This window comes from Procambarus clarkii, chromosome 2 (assembly GCF_040958095.1).
Source record: "Procambarus clarkii isolate CNS0578487 chromosome 2, FALCON_Pclarkii_2.0, whole genome shotgun sequence".
Taxonomy (NCBI): domain Eukaryota; kingdom Metazoa; phylum Arthropoda; class Malacostraca; order Decapoda; family Cambaridae; genus Procambarus; species Procambarus clarkii.
The window spans coordinates 30196975-30215195 of record NC_091151.1 but is presented as its reverse complement, the minus strand read 5'-3'; the positions used below and the strand labels follow the sequence as shown (position 1 = coordinate 30215195).

Sequence of the window (18221 nt, the reverse complement as noted above, 5' to 3'; positions counted from 1 at the left end):
GTGAAATATTTTTGAGACTTTCGCTTCGAACACAGGAAGCGAAAAAGCACTTCTCAACAATATTTTCAAACATAATTAGTTACAAATCATTTGAGAGGTGTTCAAGATATAGGTCGGGAAACATAAGTCATCATTGGAATTTATGTTAAAATTGGGACAAACTTCAAGAAGTCTATTTTTAGCTCTTTCTCACTTGAGAACGTCCTCGATAAATATTTATTTGGGGATAACTGTATTCCTTTATCGCTAGGGTTCACAGGATGAGTAAGTGTTGCACAATAGCTTAATGCTGAAGGAAGCTTCAACCAATCAGTGAAGTTGAAGATGGGAAAGGGCGGGGTTTGGAGGCAGCGTGGGCGTGGCTGTTGGGGTAATCACAGCAGAGCCCTACTCCACCCGTTGACGGGGCACCACGCCCCACACGCCGACGGGGCACCACGCCACACACAAGCCAGGGCACCGCATCACAGTCAGCACCCAGCGCCCCAGACAACAATACCCTCACCAGGTTTGTTGGGGGATCGGTGAATACACTTTGTTTTGGTGCTAAGTCATCATCTACTCATCATAGTTGTCTGGGTGCTTCATCACCATCCACCCATCATTGTGATCTTGCTGCTCATCACCATCCACCCATCATTGTGATCTTGGTGCTTCATCCCCATCCACCCATCATAGTGATGTTGGTGCTTCATCACCATCCACCCATCATAGTGATGTTGGTGCTTCATCACCATCCATCCATCATAGTGATCTTGGTGCTTCATCACCATCCACCCATCATAGTGATCTTGGTGCTTCATCACCATCCACCCATCATAGTGATCATGGTGCTCATCCCCATCCACCCATCATAGTGATCATGGTGCTCATCACCATCCACCCATCATAGTGATCTTGGTGCTTCATCACCATCCACCCATCATAGTGATCTTGGTGCTTCATCACCACCCACCCATCATAGTGATCTTTGTGCTCATCACCACCCACCCATCATAGTGATCTTGGTGCTTCATCACCACCCACCCATCATAGTGATCTTTGTGCTCATCACCACCCACCCATCATAGTGATCTTGGTGCTTCATCACCATCCACCCATCATAGTGATCTTTGTGCTCATCACCACCCACCCATCATAGTGATCTTTGTGCTCATCACCACCCACCCATCATAGTGATCTTGGTGCTTCATCACCACCCACCCATCATAGTGATCTTTGTGCTCATCACCATCCACCCATCATAGTGATCTTGGTGCTTCATCACCATCCACCCATCATAGTGATCTTGGTGCTTCATCACCACCCACCCATCATAGTGATCTTTGTGCTCATCACCACCCACCCATCATAGTGATCTTGGTGCTTCATCACCACCCACCCATCATAGTGATCTTTGTGCTCATCACCACCCACCCATCATAGTGATCTTGGTGCTTCATCACCATCCACCCATCATAGTGATCATGGTGCTTCATCACCACCCACCCATCATAGTGATCTTGGTGCTTCATCACCATCCACCCATCATAGTGATCATGGTGCTTCATCACCACCCACCCATCATAGTGATGTTGGTGCTTCATCACCATCCACCCATCATAGTGATCTTGGTGCTTCATCACCATCCACCCATCATAGTGATCATGGTGCTTCATCACCACCCACCCATCATAGTGATGTTGGTGCTTCATCACCATCCACCCATCATAGTGATCTTGGTGCTTCATCACCATCCACCCATCATAGTGATCATGGTGCTTCATCACCACCCACCCATCATAGTGATGTTGGTGCTTCATCACCATCCACCCATCATAGTGATCTTGGTGCTTCATCACCATCCACCCATCATAGTGATCATGGTGCTTCATCACCACCCACCCATCATAGTGATGTTGGTGCTTCATCACCATCCACCCATCATAGTGATCTTGGTGCTTCATCACCATCCACCCATCATAGTGATCTTGGTGCTTCATCACCATCCACCCATCATAGTGATCATGGTGCTTCATCACCACCCACCCATCATAGTGATCTTGGTGCTTCATCACCATCCACCCATCATAGTGATCTTTGTGCTCATCACCATAACGTAGTTAAGTGAGCCTTACCTTAAGTACAGTCCGAGGGACGACCTTGTACTGAGCTGTTGAGCGTTGTTGTGTAAAGTGTCCCCCTCGCGCTGGGACATTGTCTCTGATGTACGTGCGCGTATACCATACTGTCTTGTGACAGCTTTTAATTTCATTAATTTTATTAGGGCGTGTGCAAGATTTTGTACATATATTTAGTGTTTAGCAATAATAAAATACAGCGACCTCTTCCATCCACAGCAACAGTGACCTCTGCCTCCCACCACAGCAGCAGTGCTGACCTTTTCCTCTCACAGCAGAAGTGACCTCCCACAGCAGCAGTGACCTCCCACAGCAGCAGTGACCTCCCACAGCAGCAGACGACGCAGTCATGGTTCACGTGGGACTTCTCTCACTGCTGGGGCTTACGGCCATGTTCCTGGCAGGCAAGTTACCTGCATTGTTTCCCTTCTCTCAGTGTTTAATGGGGTAGTATACTCTTAAGGCTTTGTAATGAGGTAGTATTCCCTAAAGGCTTTGTAATTGGGTAGTATACTCTTAAGGCTTTGTAATGGGGTATTATACTCTTAAGGCTTTGTAATGGAGTAGTATACTCTTAAGGCTTTGTAATGGGGTAGTATACTCTTAAGGCTTTATAATGGGGTAGTATACTCTTAAGGCTTTGTAATGGGGTAGTAAACTCTTAAGGCTTTATAATGGGGAGTAAGATATAATTATAATACTCGTAAGACTTTAGTGTTTTAACAATTGTTGGTTTGTTTACATTCGTTAATATGAAGCATAATGTGTTGATTCTTACTCACCCAGTTGTTCCTGAGGGCTGAGATCTAGTTCCTGGGCCCTGATGTTGTACTCACCCAGTTGTACCTGAGGGTCGAACTGGAGCTCCTGGGCCCTGATGTTGCACACACCCAGTTGTACCTGAGGGTCGACCTGTAGCTCCTGGGCCCTGATGTTGCACTCACCCAGTTGTACCTGAGGGTCGACCTGTAGCTCCTGGGCCCTGATGTTGCACTCACCCAGTTGTACCTGAGGGTCGACCTGTAGCTCCTGGGCCCTGATGTTACACTCACCCAGTTGTACCTGAGGGTCGACCTGTAGCTCCTGGGCCCTGATGTTGTACTCGCCCAGTTGTACCTGAGGGTCGACCTGTAGCTCCTGGGCCCTGCTGTTGTACTCGCCCAGTTGTACCTGAGGGTCGACCTGTAGCTCCTGGGCCCTGATGTTGTACTCGCCCAGTTGTACCTGAGGGTCGACCTGTAGCTCCTGGGCCCTGATGTTGTACTCGCCCAGTTGTACCTGAGGGTCGACCTGTAGCTCCTGGGCCCTGATGTTACACTCACCCAGTTGTACCTGAGGGTCGACCTGTAGCTCCTGGGCCCTGATGTTGCACTCACCCAGTTGTACCTGAGGGTCGACCTGTAGCTCCTGGGCCCTGATGTTGTACTCGCCCAGTTGTACCTGAGGGTCAAGCTGTAGCTTTATGCGTTTTTTAGCAAGTACTCAACACTAGAGTTGCATTCTCTAATGGTGGTCTCTTGTATGTGGTGGAACAAATCATATTAGCGTCACATATGCCGGCGATGTTGTTCTACTTATATATTCTCTGATGTACAGCTCGTTGGTATATCCATGTTTTGATATTCTCATTTTGTCTTCGAGTTGAATCATCTATCCTGTTATTAGTATTTCATATTTTTATTCAGAAGTTCCTTGTAGTTCAACCAATATCATGGGGCCTGACGGTTGAGTGGACAGCGCTCGGGGCTCGTAGACTTAAGGGTCCGGGTTTGATCCCCGGCGGAGGCGGAAACAAATGACAAAGTTTCTTTCTCCCTGATGCCCGTGTTCACCTAGCCGTAAATAGGTACCTGGGAGTTGGACAGCTGCTACGGGCTACTTCCTGGTTATGTGTATTTGTGAAAATTAGGATTAAAGACTTGCCCGAAATGCTACGCGTGCAAGTGGCTGTAATAGAATGTAAGAACTCTTGTATATGTAAAGAAAAAAAAAAACGTGCTCCATTGTTCATCATAGTCTCCTAGAATACTTCAACGTTCATCATAGTCTCTTTTAGATCTCCATAGTATATCAGAATATCCCAGAGTACTCCTCAGTTCATCACTGCATCTTAATGTATCCCTTAGTTCATCACATCATCTTAATGTACCCCTTAGTTCATCACATCATCTTAATGTATCCCTTAGTTCATCACATCATCTTAATGTATCCCTTAGTTCATCACATCATCTTAATGTACCCCTTAGTTCATCACAACATCCCAAAGTACGTAGTAAATATTTAATCTCACAGATTACCCTTCATTTATTCTAATATCCAAAAGTACCACCTTGTTCATCATAGTATATGAAAACACCCCGTAGTTCATCTTAGTCTCCCCAGACACCCAGGAGTTCATCATACTACCCGAAAGTACTCTTTAATTCTTCGGTCTCCCAAAGTACTCTGTCCTTAATCAAAGTATCTTAGAGTATTCCATGTTTCATCATAGTCTCCTACACCACCCCATATTACATCACAGTCTCCCAAGGTATACTTTAGTTCATCATAAGGTCACAATCCCTTACTTCATTTAATCTCTTATAATACTCTTCAGCTTACCATAGAATCTTAAAGTACCCCAAGTTCATCTTGGTCTCCAGAATTACCCTTTAGTTTATCATAATCTCACAAATGGATACTCCCCCCTCAGTTTACAATAATTTTCCAAAGTACCCTATTTCAGTATCGTATCCCTTCGTTGATCATACTACCCCAAAATACTCTTTTGTTTATCATTGTTTACCAAATTATTCCATATATCATCACGGTAGCCTAAAGTACCTCATAGTTCAATACTATCTCCCAAAGTACCCGTAGTTAATAATAATATCTCATAGTACCTTTAATTCAAATAATATTCCCAAGAACCCTTTAATAATACCCTTCAATATTATTATAAGATATTATCATGAATTACAATGTACTTTGGGATACTGTGATGAATACCAAGGTACTTAGGGGTACTATGATGATCTAGGTTGTTTCTGGAAATACTATCATGGCGTACTGGGTACTTTGACTATGATCCTCAAAATAGTAATTTTAGATACAGTGATGAACTATTTTGGGTACTGATGAATTATGGAGGACTTTGGGACTATAATGAATTACTGGATTTCTTTGAATACTATGATGAACAAATGGTAGTTTTGAATACCATGATGGACTATGGCGTACTTTGAAAGACTATGGTAAGCTAAATTGAACTTTGAGGTACTATGATGAGCTAAGGAGTACTTGGGGATAGCATGATAACTATGTGCTACATAGCGAAACTGTGTTGAGTTACATGGTACATTTTGAGCCAATGATGAGCAGAAGGCTGCGTTAGGACACTATTGTCGAGAGTACTTCAAGAAATTTCTAGCCAAAAGTTCCAGGCAGTTCATCATAGAATGACTAAGTATTCTTACGTTAATTAAAGTTTGCCAAAGTATTCTTTAGTTCATTATAATATCCCAAATACATTTAAGTTAATCATAGGATATATAATTTTCTAGTAGTTCATCAGTGTGTTCCATAGTAGCTCCTAGTCCATCATAGTCTACCATAGTACCTCTTAGTCCATCATAGTCTATCATGGTCTACCATAATACACTTAAATTCATCATAATTTCCCAAAGTACCTCATTATAGTATCCAAAAGTACCTAGTAGATATTTACAGTATTCCAAAGTGCCTAGTAGATCACCAATCTCAAAATACCTCCTAATTTATCAACGTCTCCAGAGAACCCTGTAGTCGATCCTAGTGTATTTAAGTACCTTTTAGTTTATCATTCTCTCCAAAAGGACCTTTTAGGTAATCATATGGTACTAAAGTTCCCTGTAGTTCACTATATCATCCCAAACTAACCCTTAGGAACAGTTTAGTAACATTTCCTATCTAATGTTCCTAAATTATGCTAGAAGCAAGGAATCGGGAATACACTTAAAACTCAATAAAGCACTTTACCGTAATATCTTTAAACACTTTAGCCGATGTTACGGCCGATCTCCCCCGGAGATGATGTCCTCTCCCTGCACCCAAAGCCACACTGATCAAAACGCTGTCGAGGTGAAGCCTACCTTAGCTGGTGGCCAAACTTGCATATGTCCGTGTAGGGAATTTTATTGCGATCTCAGTGATACCAAATTTAACGCTGTAGGACAAGTGTGGAGTTGACAACGCTAAAAAGAATAGAAACATTTCGTCGCTGTTTGGAGCTCACGGCTAGTGATCGACGTAGTTCTTTATTTGGTGCTGGTCTAATTCATGCTTTGGTGACGTTTTATACATGTGTTCTTCTAGAACATTCTATTGCAAACACATAGGTACAAAAATGAAATACGTACATTGAAAATTAATGTCAGGACAGTGAAAAGAGTATACACTTTTCGGTGTTGCCGCTCCAGAGCCCGAAATGCCGAGCGTACAAGGGGAAAGTTTTTTTTATCGTTTGCCGGGAGCGCGAAAGTGTATCCCGAAGTACCCCTTAGTTCTACATTATATCCCAAAGTACCCCTTAGTTCTTCATTATATCCCAAAGTACCCCTTAGTTCTTCATTATATCCCAAAGTACCCTTTAGTTCTTTACAATATCCCAAAGTACCCCCCCTTATTTCTTCATAATATTCCAAAATACCCCTTAGTTCTTCATAATATCCCAAAATATCACATAGTTCTTCATAATATCCCAAAGTACCCCTTAGTTCTTCAATATATTCCAAAGTATCCCTTAGTTCTTCATAATATCCCAAAATTTCCACATAGTTCTTCATAATATCCCAAAGTACCTCCTAGTTCTTCATAATATCCCAAAGTACCCCCTTAATTTTTCATAATATCCCAAAGTACCTCTTAGTTCTTCATAATATCCCAAAGTACCCCCTTAATACAGCATAGTCTCCGCAGATCATTATTGTCTCCCACACTAGTGCTGCTAATGCAGAGGCAGGGTAGAGTGAAGTGCAAGGTGCTACGGTGTACTGTGAAGGACCTTGGCAATAGAATCCAGAGTCACAGTGAAGCAAAAATCATCAGTGTGCTGGGATGTTACCAGTAGCTGTTCATAGGCATTACCAACAATGAAGATGGGAAGAGAGGTGAGAGAAGGGTGAATGAAATGGAGAGAGGGAGACCCTGTTTGTCTGTCCGAGGTTGGAAGTCAGGAACTTCACCCAAGTTTCACACATGAAGCCCCAGGGTATGTCTGTTAATGGCAGTCGAGGTCGGCCTCACTGCCACACTTTATGAAATATCGGCATCTAGACCCTCTACACCCTTTAGATTTTTTATGAAGTACACTTATTTATCAGTTTTAGTGCTTCGTTATAATTTATTTCCAGAGAAAGAACAAAAACCTGGCAACAGAGCGGATATTTGTAGAGAAAAAATGAGAGGGTTGGATTGGGGTCAGGTAAATAGGGGGAGGGGGGGGGTGAAGTGAAGTGAGAAGGGGACTGGGATATGGGATGGGGAAGACCCGGGTTCAACCGGGTTTCCCCGCCAAGAACTATACATATAAGACCAGTTAGGTATTTCATGGCATTAGCGTACAGACCATTTTGTGTCAGATACAATTGAAAACCCAGAGTTATGCCACCAGATATGTCCCAAAGCTGAGAGGCATAAGTGAAGATACACGATTGATATAATTACGACATACAAAATATTTAGGAAAATATGTGAAAGCCGGGCAGAGGCAGGCTGTTTAACATAAGATGAATACGGAAGTAACCCAAGTTCTTGAATGAATCACATGCACATTGATGTAAGGTATTGCTTTATGATTAGAGGAGGAAATTCACAATCATATTTTCATACGTAGACATGACAACCCCCAAAGGTTCTAGAACCTGTTTACCTATCGACTGAAGTATGGGAAGCGGGTCATAAGAGCTGGAGTTAGCACGACAAATCATCTAGGTAAGTATGTACATGATTTAAAGCATTGTAGTGAGGATGTTTTAAGGATGCTTATCTTTTTCTCCCGGCAGGAACGGAGGCTAGGTGCAGCTCCACTTCAGAGATTGAGTGTCACAGGGACAGTCAGTGCATCGCCATCACCTCTGTGTGTGACTCCGCAAAACAGTGTAGCGACGGCTCCGACGAGGACCCCTACGTCTGTGAGGTACTGTTGTTCCTCCCTTCCTTGTTTATTAGTGCTTCTACTCCGTCTGTGAGGTACTGTGGTTCCTCTCTTTCTTGTTTGTTAGTGCTTCTGCTCCATCTGGGAGGTATTGTGCCTCCTTCCTTGTTTTCTAGGGATTCTGCTCCGTCTGTGAGGTCCACAACTCCCTGCATTGTTTGCCAGCGTTTCTGGTCCAAATGTGAGAGCCACAACCACCGTTATTGTTTGTTAGTTTTCCTAGTATAGCTGTACCTTGGTCAGTCAGTGGTATGGGGCGGTTTGTGTTCTATTCAACATGTCCTTTTTTGTTATTGTTTATCTAGCCAACTCCTTCTCTGGTCACTGTACTCTTTTCACTGGATATTCATTTCATTTGAAATTCACATTAATAATTTTCCTGTCTCATGACAATTGGCTCAAATATGCAGCATGAAACTAATCTAAATTAGTGCGTGTGATTCTCTTCGTGACGGAGATCGGGCAGCGATTACTTTGATGGAATAATTGACATCTTCATGTCTTACAATCTTCCGCTGTGATTTATAATATATCAGACTTTTGTAGGCGTACAGGTTACTGATGCACTGACACAGCTACACCAGCGTTCACTATGGATAGGGGCAGCAAGGTGAAGGGCTTCACCAATATAGGTAAGAGTAATGGCTGAGGTGAGTTCCGACGGTGTAGTTATAAAAAGCGAATATCAGATTCCCATCATAAGGAACTTTTACAGTAAAGCAAGGGACTTTATTCGTTTCAGATGCATTTTCAAGCGTTGCTGATATATGAAGAGAAAAATGTCCGTAGTGTCACTTGTGTTGCTTTACACATTTCTGTCCCTCCAAGTCCGATTGACATGGACAGAACAAGAGGTTATTAAAGTATCTAAAATACGACTTGGTCAGAGCAAGTGGTTACTAAATTACTTCACGAATACAATTGTGAGAGTTTTTAAACTTGTGGAATACAATGAAATTGGTATAAGGAATTGAGCTCGGAAAATTTCTAAGAATTTTCTTTTTTCTTTAACCTTTATTCCTGTCGTGATATTCAATTTGGTCGCCTGAGGAAGGACTTGCTTAGCTAACACATCAGCGTAGTAAGCAGCTCATTCCTCACTTTGGGACCATGTATGAACAATTGACTAGGCGCGAGCAAACGCCGAGACCCCAATGAAAAATTGAAATCCCCTCCACTTAGGCCGACGACCTTCGTTATTCGCCGAAGCGAATCTAACGAGTAGGTCCTGGGCTCTCACAACAATAATTTATTGTTGTGTGGTGCCGTATATTTGATCCAAAACTCAGAATCAGTCTCAATTTTATTAGTCGAGTGTGAAGAACACTTGCATAACAATTATAATGTGTGGGGTGTAACGAAAAGACAGTGTTAAACATAACAACTTAGTTTATTCAATAAAGTACTAACTACTACAACAAAACAAAAGGCGTCAATGACGTTACTCGAAATCCTTCCTGTGACACTATCAATGACAGCTAGACACCAGCCCCTCGGACTGCATAATGAACTAACTCGAACATAAGCGTGACCACAGAGGAATCAACAAGAAACAAGAACTAACAGATCTAAAAACACAATTACAACAAATGACACAGTGGGTTCTGAAACACGTCTCCAGTAGCCTCCTAACTGTTCTACGCCTCAGTGCAGTCTACACCTGCAATGGCGGTTGCAATGCAATCAAATCAGTAGTCTTTCAATGACAACAATAACTAATGGGTTCACTGGCAACTCCAGCAACCCTTCCTCAAATTAATCCTTACGTTAACACTCCGTCCCACGGACGATCAACAATCAATAATTGATTTACGTTAATAACACAATAACATTTACGTTAAATTAATAACACTTACAACTGTCACTAGTAACGCGGAAATTACACAACACTCTACCCGTCGAGCATTCAGTGAGAAAATCCCATTAATCCCTGTCCTACCAGACAGCTGATTAATCTCTTTACTAGTTACGTTCATTTACGTTAATAGGTTACTAATCACTCAGCAATGGTAAACTCTGATTTACAATGTCCAAACTGCTAAGAGAACGGTAATCACTCGTGATTACCTTTAGAGTAGTTAATTACTATCCTCAAGATCAATAATTAAACAATTAAAATACGCAACCTTTCACACTGGCTCAGCAATTTACATTAAGGTATGAATTCCGTCTGAGCCTTCCATACTCAGACCAATTCAGGTGGCTAATAACAATAATTAGCACCACGTTTACGTTATTCTAAAATGACGTTACTCCTCCCACGAGTCAATCAAGTGCCGGTACTTCCGGGCAGATAAATAACGACGTTACGTTAATGGAACAATGGAGCCTTTGTGTGAGTCGATCAAACAAGGATCGAGGTTAATTACTTTGACTTCCTGAAACACGTCAATTACCCGGCCCACTGACCGTTAATTACGACAGACAATACTCTAATTCTTATCTGGCTGATGGCTAGGCTCCTTGAGACTGCCGTAGCTGCTTGCAGGAAAGTAAATTAACCCAAACGTATTCTACGTTATTCAAATTGTCAAAGAACAAATTCTCTTAAAGCAATGGGCGTTCCCTTCGTTACGTTATATTAATTGCCTCGCAATCACCTCACTGAATACTGGACTTCGATGTCCTACCAGATAACCAGGAGAATATATGTGTATCCAAATACTCGTCTACAGCTGAGTTCACCCACGACAATGACAAATCACACTAAGAAATCACAGTGATTTTCGTTACAATCCGGTTGCAATGACAATACTGCAGAATCTAGTAAAATAACATACAGGACATGAACCCTCTAGAACACTGCCCCACAATGACTTTACTGAACTGCAATCACCTATGGTGATGCTCAACACTAGCAACAATCACCATCAAATAACAACCCCTTTGCAATAACACGCACGTCAAGTACTCTAATTTCCAAGTATTAGAATACTGCACACACTTACTTACTGTTGCAAATGACCCCAGTGCTCTCAATAACCCCTAGAACATAGGTCAACAAATTTGCAATCACCACACAGTAATTAACACAATAACACTGGGCACCGTGACACTACGATTATATATATATATATATATATATATATATATATATATATATATATATATATATATATATATATATATATATATATATATATATATATATATATATATATATATATATATATATATATATATATATATATATATATATATATATAATTACTATATAATTACTGCTGACACATGTAGCCTACAGCTATCAAACGTTATTGGGAACACTAAGGAGATCTCGCACTCCTTAAATCACATGGGTGAGTGATTTATCGATCATGCATGTCGATAAACACTCTCGAGAGTTACGTTACTCAACAGAGCGACGGCGGTCTCTCCAGACAGCCTCGTCACTCACCATGTTCTACCAAAATTACGTTAATACTGCAACCACAATATATATATATATATATATATATATATATATATATATATATATATATATATATATATATATATATATATATATATGTCGTACCTAGTAGCCAGAACTCACTTCTCAGCCTACTATTCAAGGCCCGATTTGCCTAGTAAGCCAAGTTTTCCTGAATTAATATATTTACTATAATTTTTTTCTTATGAAATGATAAAGCAACCCTTTTCTCTATGTATGAGGTCAATTTTATTTTATTGGAGTTAAAATTAACGTAGATATATGACCGAACCTAACCAACCCTACCTAACCTAACCTAACCTATATTTATAGGTAAGGTTAGGTTAGGTAGCCAAAAAAAGCTAGGTTAGGTTAGGTTAGGTAGGTTAGGTAGACGAAAAAACATTAATTCATGAAAACTTGGCTTATTAGGCAAATCGGGCCTTGAATAGTAGGCTGAGAAGTGCGTTCTGGCTATTAGGTACGACATATATATATATATATATATATATATATATATATATATATATATATATATATATATATATATATATATATATATGTCGTACCTAGTAGCCAGAACGCACTTCTCAGCCTACTAAGCAAGGCCCAATTTGCCTAATAAGCCAAGTTTTCATGAATTAATTATTTTTCGACAACCTAACCTACCTAACCTAACCTAACCAAACTTTTTCGGCTACGTAACCTAACCTAACCTATAAAGATAGGTTAGGTTAGGTTAGGTAGGGTTGGTTAGGTTTGGTCATATATCTACGTTAATTTTAACTCCAATAAAAAAAATTGATCTCATACATAATGAAATGGATAGCTTTATCATTTCATAAGAAAAAAATTATAGAAAATATATTAATTCAGGAAAACTTGGCTTATTAGGCAAATCGGGCCTTGCATAGTAGGCCGAGAATTGCATTCTGGCTATTAGGTACGACATATATATATACATATATATATATATATATATATATATATATATATATATATATATATATATATATATATATATATATATATTGTGACGATAATCTCCTTCAAGAGATTGAGCCTGCTCTTCCCTCCAAAATACATCGCTACAAATCTATATCAACTAATATGGAAGAAATATCCAACAACGACAACAACATCTCCAAGGTTTGCCAGAGAGCAAAACGTATGCAGCCAGGAACACCTGCTCCACCTCGAACCACCAAACTACCTGTCTTGTCACCTGCTCCTCGCTGATTGGCTGCGGGTCCAGCTGCAACTGCACTCCACCCACCATACTACTTGATGTCTGGGGCCGCCACGACCTCAGCCCTCAGAAAATCCCGTGCTTTCGACAAGTTAACACGTCTCGTTGGTAGACTAAGCCCCAGGCTTATGTGTACTAAGAGAAGTGATAGCTTGAAGCCAATATTCCTGCACCTATTTACTTTGTTTGTCATACACTGGTTATTTGCTCACTTGTCTTAACGTAACTTTTCATTTTGCCATTTGATTATTCCTATTATTTTGATTGATTGATTTTATTATACGAATTTGTATGTCCATTTTATTCATGTTTTGCTTTTATAACGTAATTAAAATTTCATTGTTAAAATTTACTTGTGTTTTGTGTGTCTTCTCCTTACCTTACCACAGACGAAGTTCCAGAATTTCTATTTTTTTTCTATATGTGACGAGGCCATACCCCTAGCTTTTCAACAGCCGAACACCAACGCGTTACCGTCACAATATATATATATATATATATATATATATATATATATATATATATATATATATATATATATATATATATATATATTTATATATATATATATAAAAATCACACTTGTCACAGCCCTGGGAACAATACAAGAAATTAAGACCACATTGTGGTACACTCCACAATAATCATTGCCAGGAATCACTGACGTTACACACATACCTGAGCGCTCAGTGTTGGAATTCCACACCTGCAAGACTACACATGGAAATGATATCACTCCGTCCCACGGACGATCAAAAAAGATTTAATTACCACAATGGAATAATATAATTATTACATGGACATCCTCACAGTCCTTGGCTAATCTATGTATACTCTGTTCCCGTGTGTACCTACACACACACACACACACACTGTACGTCTGTGTACACAAGACGTAAGTCCCTCTGGACTGACAAGATGACAATAAAGGGTGATTATCTCCTTGCCCACACTTCACTTCACCTCAAGGTGCTGCGTGACAATGGAACACTTGACCTCGAATTCAAGCTTTTAGAGACTAACTGATCACTAGAAATATACACATAGGTACTTACTCATTCATACTGCCGGCTTACACACCATTCCCAAACATCAGGCACCCCGCTACGGGTGGCTGGCTCGGTCACGGCAGTGGTAGGTGGCGTAGGCGGCGGTAGTACCTCACGTGGTATTTTACGTACAATTGGCGTGCACTCGAACCTCTCCCACTCACAACACGGCTCGGTTCGCACCCTCGACCCACCGGTGAAGTGAAGCATTCGTACCCAGGTGACGCGCATAACGATAGCATCTTACACAAACATGGGGACTCTGCCTTAAACACTGACACGCTTTTCCCCGTTCCCATCGACTGCTACAGAGCACTAGCAAGTCTAATCATCACTGGTATGGGATCTACGAGTCTGTTACTGCTCGTATGCACATTACCCCACGATCCCAGATCACAAGATCTTCTCAACCCATTCACTGTTCACAATGTCTTTTCCCCCCTTCGAGCGACGACTTCGGCCGGATTCTGTGACGACCCAGTCGTAGATGAAGCAGGAAGTGAAGCAGTTGAGTAGTCCAGCCACCACGGTGCCCTATACTCAATTTGGCCGAATTGAGTACAGAGAGCATCTTGACAGAGTGGCAGCTGGGTTCAGAATGAAGCTTACACCGACGATTCCCGCGTCCTCCTCGAAATAACCAATGAGAGGAAGGCATACAGCGGCCTACCCCTCTCAACGAATCAGCGACGGTGTAGCACAGCCCCTAGGGCAACTCCAAGATGGCCGACCAACATGGCGGCTCAAGATGTTTACTAAGATGGTGGCTGTTTCCATGACGACGACTCAAGTGGCCAGCGAGTGTGGGAGGCCCACAGCTCACCCATGCCTGCGGCCTAGCTGTTCCCGCGCAAAGTGGAGTCTCACTCAAGCTATACAAAGAGATGATGCTATCGGCTCTAGCACTGTCCACAGACGTGCTACCCCAGCCAGGGTAACATTTCTGGACTGCTGATGACTGGGGCTCTCACATGAGCCCAAACACTAGATGTTTCGGTTGCTGGTTACCAAACTTAAGTCCGCCCACTTAACAAGTGCACTTAACAAGTGTACTGGCTCCCACAGGCATAAGAGCACTATTGTAAGTGAGCTGGTGAACCATCCCCTCACAACAATTATGAATTGCCCAGACCATGATATAACTTGCCGAAGATTGTGTGTGGCCGGGTCAGTCAGCGACGGGCAGAATGTCTTAGGACTGGCTAGGGTCTGGTTGTGTGTTTAGTTAACTATAGGGACGACGACGCTCTCAGAAAGCTTTAGGAATACTTTGTATTTAATAGAAACTAAAGTAAATGTTTTTGCAGAATTTGTTATTGATGTCATGACTTATTGTATTGTTGTTCTAACGAAGTTTGAAGTATTTATTACCTTAGAAATGTCATAAGGATTTGTGATTTATTTATTTAAAAAAAAAAAAACGTTCAAGCAAAGATGACTACAGTAATGCCAGGAGGACTACTGATTTCTTTTAATAATTTAATCATTACACCTTAAACGGCATGACATGAAGATCTTTGTGATTGTTAAAGTATATTTATTAATTTGCTTACGTCCACTCCTGGAGCTCCCACTGGACGTTTCAGTAACCATACAGGTCGACATACAGTTACTTGGGAGTGGACGCCTCTTGTAAGTAGTCACAGGACAGACGTCCACCTGGTCACACAAATCATAACAACCTCTCTAGTTGTCCAGAATACATTGTTACGAGGTTAAGGTTACGAGGATATGAGGTTACCATGAAGGTTCATCACGTTCTCGCCAGCGTTCCCAATGTCTGGAAACTGTTATACTAAAGTGACCTATCCAAACCTACCAGAGAACCCTCGAATAGAAAACGGGACAGTATGTCAATTTCGCGAGCAGCTCTCGTTTTCTTGTACGACAGGTTTTGACTTTAGGTAAAGAACCCGTCCTCCTAATAGCTCCTAATAATGGGAGATATAACTCAGGGAGGAAGTCTCCATAGGAAACGATGGACATCTTCAACGATAAATGCTGGAAGGCAGATGGAAAATTTGTCACTCTCCAGAGGGAGAACAATGAAAGACATAGGGCAAGTCCACGGTTTAATCTTAAACGTAAGAAAGCAAGGCGCATAAGCACGAAGGCTTGGAAAAACTACAAGAACAAGAGAACAACAAAAATGGGTACCAGAGAGTCAGGAATGAGAATGAGAACCTCAGAGCGAAAATGGAAGCAAAAAAAGCCGTTTAAAATGACACTGGAGCCAAAGCAAAGAACCAACCCAAATTACTTCATAACCACATCATAAAGAAAACAACAGCTAAGGGATGAGCAAGTGAGTATAGGGCAAGATTAATTCACTAACAACGATAGAGAAGTGCGTGAAGAGTTCAACCAGAGGTTCCAGGAGGTCTTCATAATACAACAAGGAGAAGTACTTGAGTTAAGGGGGATGGAGCCAAACCAAGCAACACTTAAAGACTTTGAGATAATTAGATATGAAGGAAAAATTACCTGTTGGAGCTTGTTACGAACCCGGATCCAGCGTCCGAGCCCGGAGCAGTGACGACCGCGCCATCTGTGGGTCAGCTCCCGAAACCCCCTTCAAACGGACGACGACACCTGGTGAGGACGACGTGTACTGGCCTCGAGGGCCAGTTTCCAGTCTGGTTCAGCGCTCAACACAGCCGCTGCTGACCTCTGGTGAGGTGAAGCTCAGACAACTGCGCCATCTATGGAGTGGATAGGTGGGCGTTTGTGTCTGAGCCTGTAAGTGAGGTGCCTTAGTGTGTCCCAGTTATTGATGACGTGTCTGCTTACAGAGTCGACCTGGGACCGCTGTGTTGGAAGTTGAGTCAGTCTACCCAAGGCAGCCGTCTCCATACCTTGTACTTTGCTGCAGCAGTTGTGAAGTCATCCCCCCGGAAGAACACTGTGGTGTGTTACCCTGCCAGTGGAGTGGCAGTAGAAGGATTACCCGGGACCGACTGTTGGAGACGATCATCCACTGGGGTATTGAAGACAGGAGAGTGATTTGTGGTGTCACACAAGGCTCCTGTCTAGGGCGTTCCCCTTATATCGTTCGTGGAGTGGCCTGACCAGCCTTGCTGATCCGGAACCTGCCCGCAGACCAGCTGGACGTGTGGTTGACGGCCTCCACGGCGGTGCCCCCAGTGGACCTGTGTTTTGGCTGACCTGTGGCCAGGGTAGGCTCAACTTCTCAGAGGATTCGTTGTGTGGCCACGAAAGCACCGAGGACTCAGCACCGAGAGAGTTTAACCAGAGTCTTCAGGAGAAGACGATTGTGCGATTCTTCAGTACGAAGACAATTCCCTTGTACAGTGTTAATACCCCTCCCCCTGTGCACTATTTTATATATTATTTATTTGGTGATGGTGAAAATTATAGTCTTAAGTTCTTAACTTTCTTTCCCTTCCCCTGTTAAGTTTATTGCGTCACGGATCTCATTCCTTGAAAGCCACTACTGGCTTGGGGTCGGATATAACTCTAACAACATCAGAGTAAGAACCCCGTTGCGTCCCGAGAGGGCCGTAACAGAGCTGGACCCGACTAAGCCTTTGGGGCCATACATGATCTCACCATGGATACTAAGAGAATGAGAAGAAGTCTTGTGCTGGCCACTTGCTATGATATGTAACAAGTGAGGGAGGGGAGGGAATTATCAGGGAAAAGCGCCAAGCCATTACGACTATATAGCACTGGGAAGTGGTCAGGATAACGATTTGGGATGGGACGGGGGGAAAGACTGATGCTCAACGGTCGGCGATTGAACGCCGACCTGCATGAAACGAGACCGCCTTTCTACCGTCCAGCCCAAGTGGTTGGCCAGAGTGAGGGGGGTGGGGGTGATATCATTGATATATATAACCGGATAAAAGGGCACAACAAAGGGGATGTATAATAAGATTTTAAATATGAACAACACGGGAGAGGAAATCCTATTGTAATCGGACAAAGAAAAAACTTGGTGGCTGATATTACCCAACCGGTCAGCAGAAGAATACATATAAAATATACATCAAAAGAATAGCATCAGCTGCATACCGAAGGTTGGCCAAAATAAAAACTGCCTTCAGGAATTTGAACAAAGAGTCATTCAGGATCTTTTATATCGTTAATGTCAGACCAGTTCTGGAATATGCAGCATCAGCTTGGAATCCTTATCTTGCTAAACACAAAATGAAGAACTTTGTGTTTATGCCACACACAGAGGTTTGTCAGCAGACTA

At 42.2% G+C, this 18221-nt stretch overlaps 1 protein-coding gene across 1 annotated transcript in view; it reads left to right on the top strand.

Moving 5' to 3' along the window:
• Positions 1 to 393: 393 nt before the first annotated feature.
• LOC123762369 (uncharacterized) overlaps positions 394 to 18221 on the top strand; it is a 131788-nt gene continuing 113960 nt past the window's right edge. Inside the window, exons 1-3 of the mRNA XM_069324033.1 lie at positions 394 to 508; positions 2340 to 2524; positions 8141 to 8274. Of these exons, the coding sequence (XP_069180134.1) occupies positions 2470 to 2524; positions 8141 to 8274 (189 nt within the window). The 5' untranslated portion in view covers positions 394 to 508; positions 2340 to 2469. The remainder of the gene's footprint in view (positions 509 to 2339; positions 2525 to 8140; positions 8275 to 18221) is intronic.